The sequence below is a fragment of the Silurus meridionalis genome, chromosome 28 (assembly GCF_014805685.1).
Source record: "Silurus meridionalis isolate SWU-2019-XX chromosome 28, ASM1480568v1, whole genome shotgun sequence".
Classification (NCBI taxonomy): Eukaryota; Metazoa; Chordata; class Actinopteri; order Siluriformes; family Siluridae; genus Silurus; species Silurus meridionalis.
The window spans coordinates 2,755,455-2,774,265 of record NC_060911.1 but is presented as its reverse complement, the minus strand read 5'-3'; the positions used below and the strand labels follow the sequence as shown (position 1 = coordinate 2,774,265).

The 18,811-nt window shown below is 39.9% G+C and overlaps 1 protein-coding gene across 1 annotated transcript in view; it reads right to left on the bottom strand.

Annotated features, from left to right (window-relative positions):
• Positions 1 to 13,342, bottom strand: part of chrna8 (cholinergic receptor, nicotinic, alpha 8) — a 55,930-nt gene extending 42,588 nt beyond the window's left edge. Inside the window, exon 1 of the mRNA XM_046843036.1 lies at positions 13,180 to 13,342. Within this exon, the coding sequence (XP_046698992.1) occupies positions 13,180 to 13,243 (64 nt within the window). The 5' untranslated portion in view covers positions 13,244 to 13,342. The remainder of the gene's footprint in view (positions 1 to 13,179) is intronic.
• Between the last annotated feature and the right edge of the window lie 5,469 nt (positions 13,343 to 18,811).

Sequence of the window (18,811 nt, the reverse complement as noted above, 5' to 3'; positions counted from 1 at the left end):
GATGGTTTAGGGGTGAGCTGGACCGCAGAGTGAAGGCAAAAGGGCCAACAAGTGCCAAGCATCTCTCGGGGAAATCCTTCAAGACTGTTGGAAGACCATTTCAGGCGACTACCTCTTGAAGCTCATCAAGAGAATGCCAAGAGTGTGCAAAGCAGTGATCAAAGCAAAAGGTGGCTACTTTGAAGAACCTACAATATGACATTTTTCAGTTGTTTCACACTTTTTTGTTATGTATATAATTCCATATATAATTCCACATTTGTTAATTCATAGTTTTGATGCCTTCAGTGTGAATCTACAATTTTCATAGTCATGAAAATAAAGAAAACTCTTTGAATGAGAAGTTGTCAAAACTTTTGGTCTGTACTGTATATATATATATATATATATATATATATATATATATATATATATGTATATATATATATATATATATATATATATATATATATATATATATATATATATATATATATATATATATATGTGTATTCCTAATGTTGTGTTCGCCAATCAGTAAATTACTGCATTATTTCCAACAGCTTTCTATGGTTTTGGAAAACGCCGACGTGAGTTAGATAAGAGTAAATATGCTGACTTCAATAAAATGATTAATGAGTGGCTAAATATCCTGTGAGAGAATGGAGATGCGTTGTTTTGGTTTTTTTTGCCAAGATGAAAGCCATCCGGTAATGTGTGTGGTGAATAAAACATTCAGTAAATGTTTTCATTTCTCCTGGGAGGCAGTAATGAGATGATTAAAAGAACGTGTTGGGAAAGCAAATATTTTTGGAATTGTTGGAAGAGCTGGAGCTGAAAAACGATGGCAGGGATGAAGAACATGATGATAATGGACATGGTGATGGTGCTGTTTGTGAATTTAAATCGCTTGTTCTTCCAGAAAATCTGTCTAAAGATTTGGAAATAGGACATGTCCATTACAAACTATCAGAGGGCTTTATTTACTGTAGTCTATTACTGTAACGCCTCTTTGCGCATATTTAGGTCCTTCTTTTTTTTTTGTATTCTCCAGTTTTACAGGATATAAAAACATCTCAGTTTCTTGCATTCTTGCCCCAGTCCCATAAAGCGGCAGGTTTCAGGCTCAGGTGTACAAACGCCCTGCCATTGTTCAGATTTCAGCGCTTATTCATGCTGAATCTGTCCTTGCCAGCTCTTGTTTCGGTTTTCCCAGAGAGTCAGTGTCATGTTCTTTTTGAACATAAAATTCCACATTCTTATAATAACCTCCTCAGCTCTTCTGAGAAGATGTTCTTGATTTGATGGAGATTTGTTTTGAGATTCATTCAGCCACAAGGTTGTTAGTAAAGGTAGGTACTGATGTAGGTGAGATGATGAGGTTCCTGGGGTGCAGTCAGCATTTACATTCATCACTAAGATGTTCAATAGGGTTTATAGCTGTATAGCAGGAGATCTTCCACTCCAACCCATGTATCTTCATGGAGCTGGCTTTGTGTACAGGGGTATTGTCATGTTGGGTATTGTCAACTTAACAGAAATAAAGAGGTTATAAAGTTGTATGAAAGAATATATACGTTTTTTCATTATTAATCACTAATTAGCAAACCAGTGGCGACTGTGGTGAAGGAAAATCTACTTTAGACTTCATGAGTAAGAAACCTTCAAGTCAAGTCAAGTCAAGTTTATTTGTATAGCGCTTTTCACAACAGACATTGTCTCAAAGCAGCTTTACAGAAATCAACAGTTAAGGTGAATGGTGTGTATTTATCTCTGATGAGCATCCATGGTGACTGTGGCAAGGAAAAACTCCCTTAGATGTAATGAGGAAGAAACCTTGAGAGGAACCAGACTCAAAAGGGGAACCTCATCCTCATTTGGGTGACATCAAGAGTTTGACCAAAAATCTTTCAACAATACAGAACACTGGAGAGTGAGAACTAACATGAGTACTGGAGTATAAGATTATAAGTAAATGTTCCTTCTTCAGTCTTTCAGAAACCTTGAGAGGAACCAGACTCAAAAGGGAACTCATCCTTATCACCGAATGTCCATTCATTACAGTTCCATCATTGCTGAAGTGTACTGTTCTGTACATGCAAACTGCAATATTGGACCATTATAGCAGACTGTTGATATTATTTCCAATCCAAATACATCCTCAAAGTTCTTGAGATGCTCAGTAATGGATCTTTAGGATGTTTTGTCAGTGTTTTTATCATATTTAATGCTATGGCGTATCACTGTCTATATTTACAATACCATTTGACACTTGGCAGACTTGGCATCCTTAAGCCCTCAGACTTACAATTTTCACAGTTATACAGCTGAGCAACTGAGGGTTAAGGGTCTTGCTCAAGGGCCCAGCAGAAGCAACTTGGTGGTGCTGAGATATGAACCCATGTCCTTCCACTCAGTCCACAAATCATATTCACTGAGTTTTCACCTACTTTCTATTTTTTACCTTTACATTTATAGCAATTGGCAGATTAACTTATTTTACATTAATCTCATTTATACATTATGGGGTTAAGGGCCTTGCTCAGGGGCCCAGGAGTGGCAGCTTGGTGTGGCTGAAATTTGAACAGATGAGCTTCAGAGCCAATGGCTAAACCATTAAGATTCCACCTCCCCTTTTAACCCTGTCGAAGATGGAGTTTATCAAGAAAGCAAAAAAAATCCTTGAACAATGGAGACTCCTTTTTATAAAAAACATGAACTCTCAGAACAGAAAACATTGATATTCACTATATTGCCAAAAGGTTGCAGACAACTGGTAATAATTGTATCAATGACCATGTCTTTATCTCCGTAGAGCTGCTCAGAGACAATAATGAGAAGTGGTAGCACAGTGTTTAAGGCATCAGACTTTGGTTATCAACAAATCTAAAAAGGTTCCTCTAAGCTCGATATTTTTAGCTGATGAGTCCAGCTGGCTATATGTATTTTTTTGTGTAAGTTATGACTTCTAAGTGTTGGGTGATGGAGAACAGGGTCGGAGGTGGAGTGAGAGAAAAGACAGAAGGCGAAACAATAAGACTTTAAAAGGTAGCGAACGTGACGTAAAGGTCTTGTGAGGGGGAAAGAAAGGGACGTGTCGGAGAAAGAAATGAGAGATCTGCGTCTCCCCTGCATCCTGATATCATCTTTTGAAGGAAAGGATCCTCGTGGAAAGAGAAACACTCCAGACACCCGCTCACTCCTGGTCTCCTTTTATGGTTTTTTTTTTTATCTCATGTTGAACTGTGAGGCCATAAATCTAAACATATCTTTGCACGAAACTTGTGATGAGAAATAACTTATTTTTTTTGGCTTTTCCTCAGCGGCGAGGACGAAGCACAAATCATTTTTTATGGAAGTCTGATTTGGAGACGATATATTCTTTTATGTGGAAGTTAAATCACCCGGCTTTGAGGCACAATAGGTATTTAGCATTATGAGAGAGAGAGAGAGAGAGAGAGAGAGAGAGAGATCCCTGTCCGATAAATGGGTCAGTGCTCTTTGTGTGTTGGAGTCCAGCTTATCGCCAGCTGAATGGTGACATCAAGCTTCTATCCCGGCTTAAAAGCAGCCAAGAGAAAGGAAATGCGTTCTCTCTGATGCATCGGGTTCACTGGATTGAAAAGCCGACCTGCAAATCATTTAAAACACAATGATGGAAGTTAAAGACTTTTTTTTTTAGTTGGAAATTGAAATGATCGGTTTTCTAAGCAGCTTCCAGCATTCCACATAGCTCAGACGTGAAAGGAGATTAGAATGGAGGGATGCCCTACTTCTACTTTGACCTACTTGGTTTAAAATACATGATACATTTACATACATTTAAATCATGGTCTATTAATGAACAGGTGAACATGCAATCATTTCCCACTCGTCATTCGGTCCTCATAAATCACACGCCGGATACCGTAACACACTCGGAGGAAATATGATCAGAGAGACGCTCGGATCATATCAGATGAAGAAGAGAGGAGACAGAGTCATGATTTCTCTGCTCTCCTTGGCTAAGGCGCTGTTATTTCGCCGCTTGTTGTGACAATTTATTGACAGCACAAAGAATCTCAAGAGCATCAGTTGGTCCCTTCAGTAATATTTCAGTTACGAGTTCTCTTTGGACGTAAAAGATTTCTCACCCTTGCCTTGCTCTCTATATATCAGAATAGACGTCAATCAACGAATGGACATGCTTTATGCTTAATGTCTGAGATCTTGCTTTAGGTCCCCAAAGTTTCCAGGCTTGGACCCAGTTTCTCTACCACTTCTAATAACAGCTCCAGGAAGGTAGAGATTCCAAGAGGAAGTAACGAGGAGTGCTAAAAATACTACTGGATTAATTGCAACTGGAGAAAAAAATCATACAAATGTGCAAACCCTTTGTCCCAGAACTGCACGGTATCTTTCCACTGACCTTCAGGCTCCAGCCAGGATGACTCAAATGAAGAATGGGAGGAAAACAAAAAAATCCAAAAAAACAACGAAGCTTTGAGGGTCTGGCTCAGATCTGACGCCTGGAGATAATAGGAACTCTTTAATTCGGTTGTCCAAAGAGCTTTTGAAAATGGGAAATAAATAGTGACTTGTTTTGTTCTGCAGTTTATAGCTCACAATAAAAACCAAACAAAACGAGGATTGTGGATGTGCGAGTGGGTGCACTTTCTGAAGAATAGGATCTATTTTCAGAGCTTTTCATGGACTGAAACGTGTAAAACAGCTGCCATGTTTTAGACAATTCGAAAAAGTCAAACAGGAAAACAGCGAGACTGAGTGAGGAGCCTCTGGTCCTGCTAGATAGCTGACTATTCCAGGACAAACACTGCGTTTCGGTACATTTTGAGGTTGGAAGACGTCCTAATGTTTGAATGGTGTTTTCAATTTAGCGTTGAAAGTGTCCAGTTCTGGTTGGTATCAAGCTTTAGATACGGTCTCATGAGCTTACTGCCTTCGTTTCACGCCGAGAAGCAGCAGGATAGACATGGCACTTTCAAGCTGCGTGAATAAACACATATACCACATGCAATTTCATGCTAATTCTTTGTTTAAACAAGTAGCTTAAACTAAAATTGACACACTCTATATGACTATATCACTGTAACTTCCTTGAAGCATTTTTTATAGAAACTGACCACTGCAGACCAGGAACATCCCACAAGAGCTGCAGTTTTGGAGACGCTCTGACATAGTCGTCTAGACGTCACAATTTGTCAAACTTCCTCAAATCCTTACGCTCGACCATTTTTCCTGCTTCTAACATCAATTTTAAGGACAAAATGTTCACCTGCTGCCTAATAAATAAATCCACAAACTAACAGGTGCCATGATGAAGAGATCATCAGTGTTCTTCACTTCACCACTCAGAATGTTATAATGTCAGAATGTCATAATTACCTGATTGTTTACCTCTAAAACTCTGTTGAGGGCATTTTTTTGGAACAAAACAAACTTGAAAAGAGTGTTTCAGAGTGTTTCAAAAGTGTTTCAGGAAAAGGTAGGTCTTCACCCGTTGCTTGAAGATTCAGAAACTCTGCTTTTCGGACATGGGGAAGTTCATTCTACCACCTCGCTGCCAGAACAGAGACGAGCCTTGAGAGAGATCCTGAGAGAATGAGAGGTAAGTAATACTTCAAGGCTTTTCTCTGTTCTGGCAGCTTTGTGTGGCTGGGATTTAAACTAAATGACTGATGGATCCAAAGTTCAACGCCATAACCACTCAGCTACCACCTTCCCATATTGTTAAAACTAACAATGAACTCTGTGAACTCTGACTGAACCCCAAGCCGGCAAGGATGTTGGAGTGACTTTTAAAGTTCCTAAACACTTTATTCTGGGATGAACTGCAGATTGACTCACTTGATGGCGTTTAAAAAAAAAATCTACCTCCTCTGAGGCGTTATGTCTCAGTAGGACGTCTTCTAGAAAGTTCCCTCTCACCAACGCAACGTCGTGCTCTGTACAGTTTCTTCAAACAGCTTTGGTTGTTTGTAAATCTACATACCTACAGATGCTTTGCATACATCAGTGCCTTAACCCCCGGCGAGAAGTGACATTGACGGCGACAAGAAAGAAAAAAAAACTTTGAGAGGAAACCTTGAGAGGAACCGAGACTCAGCAGGGGGAACCCTACTCTCTTCCGAATCTGAACCAGGAACCTTATATCACCGAATATAACCGTATAAGAGTGTTTTTCCTGACTTGGCAAAAATCTGCTACAACTTTGCAATGATGTCATCCAGGACACTGGGCTTTTCTTATGATCTGGATATTAGAGATGGTAATATTCACCGGTCCGCATAAAAAGTTAACGACGTGATGCATTGATATAAAAAGTGTTCATCGGTGCACAAGTTGGTATCGTGGTGAATCGTTTTGAACATATTTGGATCGGTAAAAAAAATACGATTTATTTATATATAATTATTAGTACATACGCTATACTTTTATTATTTGGAAAGTGACCAATAATTGATACCTAGAGTGATTTCTCCTCAATAAACTGTTGCTCGAGCGCGTTCTCTCAGCACCACTGCTGCTACGTTAATACGACGTATCACAACACTACGGAGACCGAGGCCTGTCCTGAGAGTCACATAGCATACAAATTAACATGGCAGAGGTAGAGCTGCATCTTCCTGTAGACAAAGCAGGAAAACCATGCGATAGAAGTCAGAAGACACTTCAGTAAATTGATGATTTGCTGTCTGTCTGAACCAAAGAAATAGAAGTAAACTGCGTGTACCCTATTGCATTGCTTAGTAACATTGTAACGTTGCTTAGCATTGAATCGCATTGTGTTGCATCAAATAGAAATCAGATCGGACTGGATTAGTTTTATTGCATTTAAATTGAAATGTTGCGAAGGAAGCGCTCGCTCCCTTTCAGAACCGGGTTTTGGACCTCGTGAAATATAGATGATGTTTGAGATTACGTCAGAGATGCAACACCTCTGAGTCTCTAAAGTACTGTAGGTTCTACAGCCGACGGATATCCTGTGGTCATGTGACCTACCCATGATCGCCTGTTTCAGTGTTTATAATATAATAATCATTATAAAAATGCTCTCTCGCTTGTTCTGTCTAGAGAAGAGCACAGGATTACTGTTTACACATTCTAAATTGCAGAATGGAAATTATTTTTAATATTATCAGTATTTGTATTAATTATTAAATAATATGATTAACCAATTCGTTTACTGGGTTTTGGATATTATATTTTTTATACACAACATATAACAGCAACATTATTAGGGTCAGATTTCAATATGATTCAAAAAGCATTGGAACACCATTTTTCTATCGATATGTGTTTCTTCCAGAAACTGTAACCTCACAGCTGCATGAGGCGCACAATTGTCCAGGACATCTGTGGATGCTGGAGCATGAAATTTACCCTTCTCTTTAACTAGGAAACCTGCTCCAGCATGACAATGCCCCTCTGCATAAAGCCAGCTCAATAAAAAGATGCTTCCCATGGGTAGAAGTGAAAGATCTCCTGCTATAGAGCTCTGAACTCAACCCTATTGGGATGAAATAGAACGCTAAGTGCACTCCATGTCTCCTCACCTCACATACATCATTCCCTAACTTTGTGTCTGAATGAGCCACAAAAACACTCCATAATCTAGTAGACCATCTTCCCAGAAGAATTTAGGTTATTAAGAGAAAATGGAGACTAAATGTGGATCAGGATGTTCAAAAATATAAAGCACATACACATTTTATGCTCAGGCGTCCATAAACTCTTGTCTATACAGTGTATTTGGATATCTGTATTTGCTAGTGCAGCAACCAAAAAAATCTAAACACACACTTGCCTACTCTTAAAAGTGACGATCTTGTGATCTTTTTTTTTAACACAGCTGTCAGAGTGTATTATCTGTTGCTAATATCTCCCTTTCCAACAGCACACTTCAAACCTCATCATGTAGTGCAAAGCTCTAAATCAAGTAAGATATAAATGCTAGTTGTAAAACCCCATTTGCCAGTGAACTGTTACAACTCTGACATGTCCACGTCCGTCCTTGTTCCTAATGCGCCAGACGCAGCTTGATAACTAATGAGTTGAGTCAGGTGCGGCGGTGGGGAAGCCATTCCGCTAGGTCGTCTAGCGCCCTGCCTTTGATAATGAGCTCAGAGAATAGTCCGATCGTTGCAGTGGTGTTTGGAAATTCCCTGAGTCGACACATTCCCAGTGTATTTATATCCTCCTGAAATCTGAAATCCTGAAGTTTTGTGCCTCCATGTGAGCCTTCAGGTCGATCTACAAGTGGGCGCGCTCCATAATAATGACAAAAACAAATTCCCATTTAGATGATTTATATGTTTAAAATGCACACCCTTTCTCAATCACCGATGTAGCAGGTTTCCAAAACTCGTGCTTTTTTATTTTTCTTGGCAACAGCGTTACAGGTTAGTCAAAGAAACTTAGAAATGAGCATCAGAAAATAATAAGGACATATTCCTCAGTCTTGCACACATGCAGTAATACCGGAAAAATGCGGCGGGAGGCTATTCCCAAAATGCCGCTCTGCTCTTAAAGGAGCCACAACATATTTCACCCGTGTAACAGACACTGTCGTTAAAGCCTGTGTAAAGTTCATTAGTTTCAATGTAGACATTGGTTTATAGACAGGTGCGGCTTATTTATGTTTAAAATAAAAATCTTCAAATAAAAAAATTCAGTGGGCTTATATGTGGGTGCGCTTTATAGTCCGGAAATTACGGTGTGTATATATATATATATATATATATATATATATATATAAATGAATCATATTCGGATATTTGTAAGGCGTCTCCAATGTCGGCTCTTGTGCTGAACATTTCTTAACAATTCCAACGTAACCATGAATACATGAAAAATGATTAAAAGCAGATCTGAATCCACAGTTTCATCCTTTGACTTTTATCCCCCACTTTTCTTCATTACAGGCTGTAAGTGTTTATCCACCATTACCGAGGTGTTTGTTTCAGTGCTGCATTGTACTCTAGATGCACGAGTTTCACCACCCCAGGACGAAATTCCACCCAGTAGGTGTTAATGCAGCGTAGCGGGAGGCAACTCCACACTCTGGGGTGTTTATTTAGCGCCAGATTGATTCGGCACCGGGGGGGGGGCTGTGCGTTCTCCGGCAGGGTGACCTTGTACAAGCTGTTTAAGTATTCAAGAATGGCGATTCCATTTACAGCCTCTATTCCGTTTACAGGTGGACATTCAGAATGACAACTAGAGCTCTGCTTGAAATAGACACACACCTTCAGGAGCGTCAATTATGTGCCGGGACGCACACTCATAGAACCTCTCGTATATATGGAATTATCACGCTTACAGCAAGCTCTTTCTGTGAATGACACGGTAAATATTTTAAGTGTGTTCATGTGTGGTGTAGAGCCACTGGTGCTGGAAGGCACATGGCACATCCAAGAACTCTTACAACTGTACCTGCCTGTATTTGAAGGACTTTTCAGGTGCATTTGTTAGGTTGATGTGGTTTTAAAAAGCACCATTTTGTATCTGTAGTCAAACTGTTGAGAGCATCCTGAGCAGCTGTGTCCCTGCCTCTTTAGGAGGACGGTTGAGAAGATCATCCGAGTCTCTCTTTTCTCCATCATGTACATTTTCACTGTACGCTGCATTCACAAGGACACAGCATTGACCACATACACCCCTCATACACACTCCTGCTGTCTGGAATAAGGTACCAAAGCCAAGCTGTTATACAGCCAGACTGTGTAACGGTTTCTTCCAACAAGCCATCAGACTCCTCAAAAGAAAACTGGACACACACACACACACACACACACACACACACTCTCAAGTACTTTCACTGGAAATACACAAATACACAAATAACTGCTGAAATCATCACCAAACCATCAGACTTTTTATTTTTTGTATTTTGATGTAAAATGGTTATTAAATGCACCAAATAAAGTTTTCACTGATATTCTTGTGCACAATTTTAGCAATAAAAAAAAAATCGCAATTTTTCCAAAAAGAAAATCAAATGAGACCGGTGTTATTTCCTCTCTCTTATTTTGTGTTGCTCTTGAATACAGAAAAAGTACTTCTTATCCGATTAATTAATTAATCGAGTATTCTAACGACTATTAATTAATTAATTAATCGGTGGAATAGTCGTTAGAATACTCGATGAATAAAATAATCGATAGCAGCAGCCCTCGTTCAAATTAGTTTTGTGTAGCACCTTGGACTTGGACAAACATAGTTTCGTTACCTGCTGCATCGGCATTTCTATCTATTTTTAACATATTTGCATCGTTAAAAAACAATTTATGAATATATAATTATTCGTATTATTTAGAAAATGACCAATAATTTGTGTCCAATATTTTCTATGTAAATTAATTTCTGCTCACTAAAGTTTCTCGAACGTGTTCTTTCAGAAACACTGCTGCTGCGTGAATACGACGTGTCACAACACTACGGAGACCGAAACGTGTCCTGAGAGTCACATAGAATCCAGATTAACATGGCAGAGGTAGAGCTGTAACTTCCTTCAGACAGAACAGGAAACAGAAGGCTGCTTGTGCATTAGAAGTCAGAAAGCATTTAAGTAAATTTGCCGTCTGTCTGAACGAAAGAAATAAAATAACTATTTGCGCCATTTTTTTTAATTGCAGAGCATCATCGAATCAAAATCGGATCGCATGCATGGTAATAGGGGTGAATCGTTAATGTATCGTGTCTATGCATTGAGATGTGAGTCATGTGTGTACTGTACTATACAGTGTATAGCTAAAATGACAGTAACAGCCTCTTGACTTAAAACAGCTAGTCAGGAAGTAACGCTAGCTCTTCTTTCAGTCTCAAACCTACTGAAAACTCGCTAAATCACAATTAAGTTAACGTCCATCACCTCTGCTAACTTGCTATTACATTTACTTCCTAATGTTCTGAAATGATGTGGTCTGTGTAGCCTCTGTTTCAGCGTATTTCTATATACATGCTACTTATAGCAAAGAAACAGAAACAGCAGAAATCATGGACAGGGAGAACTGTTCAAGTGACAGAGGAAGTGTTGCTCAGTGATTAAGATGGTGGACTTCTCATCAGAAGGTTGTATGAATGAGATCATTGTCAGTTGTACATCTGATGTAAATGATGAAAGCCTGTAGAATAAAGAAAATAAAGAACACACAGCACACATTTCAACAGATGGATGAAACTGCACTCCTTTGGCCCAAATCATGATGTATTATTCTAGCGAAGTGGTTTCTAGAGTAAGATCTGGCTGTGAGTGAGAGTGGGAATGTTCAATTTACGGAACCCGAGGCAAAAGGACGTGGCAGGAATTCCCAATCGGGGTTTTTCATGAGGGAGAAATAAGGAGTACAAAATACACATATTTCTCTCAAATACACTATATTTCCAAAAGTTTTTGGACACCTATCTAAAAATGAGATAAGCATGTCCTTCATGCTGAACATCCCGTTCCTCATTTAGTCCTGATTTGCACTTATGGTAACCTCTAATATTCTGGAAAGGTGTTCCTGCAAGGATGTTAGTAAAGTCAGGAACTGATGTAGATGCAGCCGAGGTGAAGAATTCATCAAAAATGTGTTCAATGGGTTTGAGCTCTACATCAGGAGAACCTTCACTCCAAACCATGTAAAGCAGATCTTCATGGAGCTAGCTTTAAACACAGGGTCATTTTCATGCACTGGAACAGGCTTGTGTCTCCTAGTTTCAAGAGAAAATGTCATGCAGCAGCATCCAAAGACATCCTATACCATTGTGCGCCTCCAAGATTGTGGGAACAGTTTGGGGAAGAACCACATATGGTTAGAAAAGTCAGGTGTCCCAATACCTTTTTTTTCCATATAATGTGCCACTGAAATACCAACTTTGTTTTTATTATATAAGAAAATAAAACGTATACGTATACGTTATATCGGTCTGTTTTTATTATGTTTTCCCCGTGGGAAAGTCTTCAGGAATGCTCCTTTTTTAAGTTCTTGCTAACAAGTTTGAGAGGAAAAAGAAATAGAGGAACTACTGCTTCTAGCTGCAAACGCAATAACAGATTTCTAGGAGACTCTATAACATTTAAAATAGAAATAGATATAAAGTGTGTGTTGTTCATTAATAAACACAGTGTTTGGTAAATGCCTGTGATGCAGAGGATTTGGGGGTAATCACACCATCCTATTGTTGGCGTTTGTCTCTGTCTGAGTCGTCCGCGAGTTCAGACAGACAGGTTACATTCATTCCTTCAATCTCTTTTCACAAAGGGCCGATGTGCATGCAGGTTTTTATTATAACCATTCAAGGGCCACGCCATCCTTTAATTGATTATTTTCCTACAGCAACAACCCGTTATGTTTGATCTGTTATTGATGTGCGGTGAGGTTAGAGGACTGGTGTTTGTACCTTTTCCAAATATTTTATTTATATTTATTTTAAAAAAATTATTCTGAATAAAACATTAATAATATCAATGCTAGTATAAATTATCATTTCAAAACAATAACTTAATATATATATATATATATATATATATATATATATATATATATATATATGAATTTATTATGTTTTAAAATGATAATTTATACTAGCATTGATATTAAATAATGTTTTATTAATAATGTTTACACACACACACACACACACACACACACACACACACAGTAATCCCCCACTTTCCACGTTCTCACGGATAGAACATTAGACCTAAAAACTTATAGGGAATTGTTTTTATGTTAAAAATATATAATTATTAATTATAACCAAAAAAAAAAAAAACAAACAGTACAGTACTGTATACATAAAATAGCATTTTTGGGGTAGCGTCCTTTTATTGCAGTTTTTTGTTTATCATGGGATTACTGTGTGTGTGTGTGTGTGTGTGTGTGTGTGTGTGTGTGTATATATATATATATATATATATATATATATATATATATATATATATATTTTTTTTTTTTTTTTTATTAATATAAATAATCATCAGAAAAGGTACCATATGCTGTAACTCCACCGCACATCACTGAGGGATGAAACCTAACAGGTGTGTGTTGCTGTAGGAAAATACTCAACGATATACAGTATATATAAAGTTACGAGCGCGAGCGCGTGCTACAGTGTGTGTGTTTGTAGATGAACTCTCACAGGGTCAGAATGAGGAGAGAAGAGCGTGAGAATGTAAAGACGAGGTGCTGAAACAACATTAAACCGGCCTACCTTTAATGCAAAATGACGTCCAGACAAAAAAGACGACGCGTACGAGTCCAGGAGACGTGTGCATTGTGCACGCGGGAGCGTTCTGGTGTACGTGCGTGTGCGTGTGCAGGCTCGCGCTCCTTACCGACTCAACTTTGAGTGTGAGAGTCTTTCCGAAGGGCGCGCGCAGATACCGGTCCATCCCTCCCTCCCTCCCTCTCTCTCTCTCTCTCTCTCTCTCTCTCTCTCACTCTGTCTCTCATCCAGATGCGCGCGCGCGTGCGCATACACATCATACATGCATGCATTATTTTAATAGAGTGCAAATGGTAATTAATAATCTCCAGGTTAGATGAACATGCCACACGTTGCATTCCAAGATCATCCAGTTTCACAGTCCAGACAATTCTTCTAGGATTTTTTGTCTGTGGAAAGAAACATGATTAAGGAAATACACCAATTATGGATCCACAAACACAACACTGATCTTTCACCTTCACTTGGACTGAGTCAAGGAGCAAATGTGTTAGAAGTGGATTGATGGGAGCTTCAATGGGCTCGAAAAATTCAGTCAAATCACACGGTCGTCCTGACCAGGTGGGGAAAAAGGTATCGTTGCATGCATAACTACCTGACCGCCTGTTCACACCTTATTAACTGGTTCCTCTACAGCTTGTTTCGTATAAACAAATAAAAACCCAACACCATCTGCACTCAGTCGTCCATCAAATGATGGACTTTTTCTCCACCTGGTCAGAGCTAATGTATGTTTTGATTAGATTTTTGGAGGCCATTGAAGCACCTGTGAAGTCATTTCCAACACATTTGCTCTGACACATTTATACAACTTCATAAGCACTTTATCCATCCAAAATGTCCATTCTTAGAAGTGCTACAGAAGAAAAAATGAATTAAAATGACGTCTAAATGAAGGCGAAAGTCAGTCTTGTGTTTGTGGTGCCATCATTTCAAACCTTAATCAGGTTTGGTTTTCACAGACAAAAACCTTAAACAACACGATGTGATGTTCTGATCTGACCCGGAGATTACTAAAGGAAAGGGCCTTGCTCAAGGGCCCAACAGTGGCAGCTTGGTGATACTGGATCTTTAACCTCCGATTAGTAACCCAGAGCCTCAACCAATGAACTGCCACTTCTCTAAAAAAGAGCCAGATGAGTAAGTCAGGGCAACTGTCAGGCAAGAGAGAAGAACATAATACACACAAATCTACAGTAGGTCAAACACCAACATGACCTATTTACCATCTCCATCATCATCTTCATCATCGAATGTTACTAGGTACCCGAGATTATACGTGAGGAGGTCCTACCCCGAGTTCATTCCTGGTTCCTCAAAAAGGGAGAGCGTAACACCCACAACGTCGCTCGTTTCACTATACTGAGATGTACCGAATTTCTCCAAGGCTGAAGGTGTATCTGTAATCCAAGTCTGGTCCTGGGATTCCCTCTATTTCTCTATTTATTCACAGAAAAGAATGCACTCTTTTATTCTCTCTCCCTCTCTCTCTCTCTCTCTCTCTCTCTCTCTCTCTCTTCATCTCTCTCTCTCCTTCCTTTTTGTGTCCTCCTGCAGTTTTTTATGTTCGATCTCTTTTTTTGTAGCCCGGCAGTAAAACACCAGAGCGAACACACACACACACACACGCAGAGTAAAAAGACCAAGTCTCCTCAATACCAAGTCTGTGAAGAGAACAAAGAAAACAGAGTGAAAGAAAGACAGAAATTGCTACAAAAAACGACCTCTAGCGAGTTCAGACAGATCGGTTACATTCATTCCCTCATCTTTTCAGGTTTGTAGGAGATACAAAATCAACTTCCTAACACAGGAAAACACATTGAATGGGGTGAACACACTAGTTTGGGCCATGTTTACACTGTCGACACGTTTGGGCCATGCCTACACAGTCGACACGTTTGGGCCATGTCTACACAGTCTACACGTTTGGGCCATGCCTACACAGTCGACACGTTCGGGCCATGTCTACACTGTCGACACGTTCGGGCCATGTCTACACTGTCGACACGTTCGGGTTATGTCTACACTGTCGACACGTTCGGGCCATGTCTACACTGTCGACACGTTCGGGCCATGTCTACACTGTCGACACGTTCGGGCCATGTCTACACGTTTGGGCCATGTCGACACTGTCGACACGTTTGGGCCATGTCTACACAGTCTACACGTTTGGGCCATGTCTACACTGTCGACACGTTTGGGTCATGCCTACACTGTCGACACGTTTGGGCCATGTCTGCACAGTCTACACGTTTGGGCCATGTCTACACTGTCGACATGTTTGGGCCATGCCTACACTGTCGACACGTTTGGGCCATGCCTACACTGTCGACACGTTTGGGCCATGTCGACACTGTCGACACGTTCGGGCCATGTTGACACTGGGTTTTTAAAAAAAGCGTCTTATGTTTTGTTCATGCGCAGTAGGCATTCTTAGACGTTTCAGTGCGGATGAACGACTTTGGGAAACGATTCGAAATTAAAGTGCGGCACAGAGTTTTTTTTTAAGATGAGGACGCTGCCTTCAAAATTATCTGGATTAGTGTAGATGTAGCCTCAGATAGCATACCCCTTTAGCATGAATGGTTCCATGAAATCATGGAGTAAGAACTTGCCTCTGATCACCATCACTGCACCTCAACATCGTTTATCTGTAAGAAATGGACATTCGGTGCAACCCAGATGAGGATGGTTTCCCTTTTGAGTCTGGTTTCTCTCAAGGTTTCTTCCTTATGCCGTCTCGGGGAGTTTTTCCTGGTCACAGTCACCACCTGCTTCTTTATTAGGGACAAACTTACACTTATAAAGAACATCTTACTCATTCTTTATCACCACATTATCTGTGTAAAGCTGCTTTGAGACAGTGTTCATTGTTAAAAGCGTAAAAAATTCAAATAAAAATGAAATGAATTGAATCAAATAAGCAGTCCATCTGCTAGTATGCTTTTGGTAGACCTCAAGAACCTTTAGACATGGGACAACTTCCTGGTATAAGTGAAAAAAATCACCCCAACCATTAGGTCTAGCAATTAACATGCAAAAGTGACTCTACTAAAACATCCCCCAGAAACAAGGTACGTCAAACAGAAGAAGTGTGTGTGTGTGTGTGTGTGTATAGATATGTGTGCGGTGAAGGTACATATTAATGCATACTGGCATCGTGTCTACTGTAATTATCTGAGAGAGATCTTCACTGCAGATGAACCTGCACCAGCTCTCTCTCACTGATGCCTGACACGAGGTGACACGAGAGAAACTCTTTAGCCGTGACTTGATCATCCAAAACTTCGGTGGCCAACAAACAAGCTGTAGTTTAGTCTTTAGAAAACGTTTGAACATCTTAACCTCTAAGGTATCGTGGCTACTGATGGCTTTCTCAGCCATATGTGCTTCTTACCTGAAGTTGGAGACACACAGTTGTATAGATCCTGTTTGGATTTTCCCTTCACTTGAACTAGCAAACCTGTTCCAGCATGACAATGCCCATGTGCTCCAAGCAAACTCCATAAAAATATACTTGACATGGGAAGGAAATGTGTGGAAGATCTCCTACTGTAGATCTCCAACCCTATTGAACACATTTGGAATGAATTGTTCACACTGACAGCACCCAAGGCTTCCTTACCTCACCTCCATCAGTACCTGATTTTACTAACACCCTTATAGATGATTGAGCTCCATTAACTTTTGAGGAACATCTTCCCAGAAGAGTGAAGTTTATTAAAACAGTAAATGGGCTCCAAATTTGGAATATATGTGCAAAAAGATACCGATCTTATGCTCAGATGACCACAAACCTTTTGTCTATTTAGTATTTTTCAGACTGTTTAATGGCAGCTATTCGAGGACACATCCAGCGGAAGCTGTTTATGGCTCTGTTTGATGTTTAGATCAAACCTTATATGGTATTTAATGCTTAGAAAAATGTATAAATATCATCTAGAATCTGAGTGAACCTGAGAACCCAAGGAGGGTGGTACTGTAGCACAGTGTTTAAGATGGACTTCTGATCAGAAGGTTTAAATCCAAAAAGCACCTCCCCAGCTGCCACTGCTGGGCCCCTGAGGAAGGCCCTTAACTCTCAACTGCTCAGAAAAGAGAGTTAATATTTGATTTATCTATTGACCAAAACACTATGAGGAACTTTCGGAGAACACTGTTCATATACTCACACAGACTATAGGTGCGGCATTTTGGCCACAATTTGGTCGTCTGAGACAAACTTTGAAAATCCTATGATTTCCGTAATTCCGCAGCTAAAATCTGTAGTCCGCGATAGCTGGTTGGTTCACAGACAGTCGATTGATGGCTGTTGCAATAATTCTTTTCCTCCAGTGAAATTCTGGCAGTGACTGAACATTTCAGACTCGTTCCTGCAGTGTGACTTCTCATAACCCTGTCAAACCGAGAACCAATAGGAGCACCAGAACTGACGATTAATTAGCATGTCAACTTCAAACCAGTTCAAAGAACATGTGAAAAGGAGTCAGGGGTACAGTACAGCAGGAAGACGCGTCGGTTTTCCACTGACAGTAGGATAACTGAGATTCTACAGGAAATTCTGCAGGAAACCGTGCAAATCTGCCACGGAGACGTTTGACGTGAAATACGTTCGACATACGGCGACGTGAATCACCGGAAGACGACAAACTCAACCCCCGGGAATGTTGAAACCGTGTTGAAATTTCCAGGACGCGCCGTTTTGCTGGGCGAGGGGACTGTTTTGAAGGTGACCCTGTGTAAACATAGATAAATAACGTACTTCCTTGTAAACAGAGCTCGTCTCTCGAAACTTTATGAAAGCATCTCAAACTGGGAAGATCACTCTTCTGGGAAGATGTTCCTCTAGATTTAATGGAGCTCAATCATCTACAAGGGTGTTAGTAAAGTCAGGTACTGATGGAGTTGAGGTGAGGAAACCTGGGGTGCTGTCAGTGTAAACAATCCTCACAAATTCAAAACTTTTTTATGGTTTTCTCTGCTAATGCTAGATCATCACAGAAGGATGACCTCTGGACCTCTGAATTCTTCATGGTAAAAGAGCTGTTTGCAGTTTGAAGTGTTTTTTTTTTTCCCTTCATTCCTACATCGTTACACTTGCGACATTTTATAGGAGTTCACCGTAATGTCTACGAACTCCAGAAGCATCGCCATTAACCACTGCAGCCACATAATTAAAGCTCTCCTTTACAATGATGTAGGAAGGTGAAATCTGTGTGCATGCAGCAGCTCCGGATCTAATCTGTGTGTCAGAGACATGAATCAGGTCATGATCTCAAACAGACAATTGATCCTTCTGGGTTTAATGGCTTCTATCAGATTGAGTGGTGACACTCTCAGAAAGTAGGGCACCGAACTCTACTTTTCCTGCCTGCTTTAGTCTTTTGAAGCTGGAAAGAGGAATAAAGTACAACTTTAGAAGAATTGATATGAATGAATTCTCTTTGGAATTAAACCTTTTAATCAAATGTTAGCTTTATGTTCTCTAAATGTTGCTGCATTTTATTATTTATGATGATTTATGATGATTTTCGGACTATTCAGTCATACTGCCCCCTGCTGTTCATTTCATCCTCTGTACATACTGCAGCCTACCGTCCACTCAGTCACACTGCCC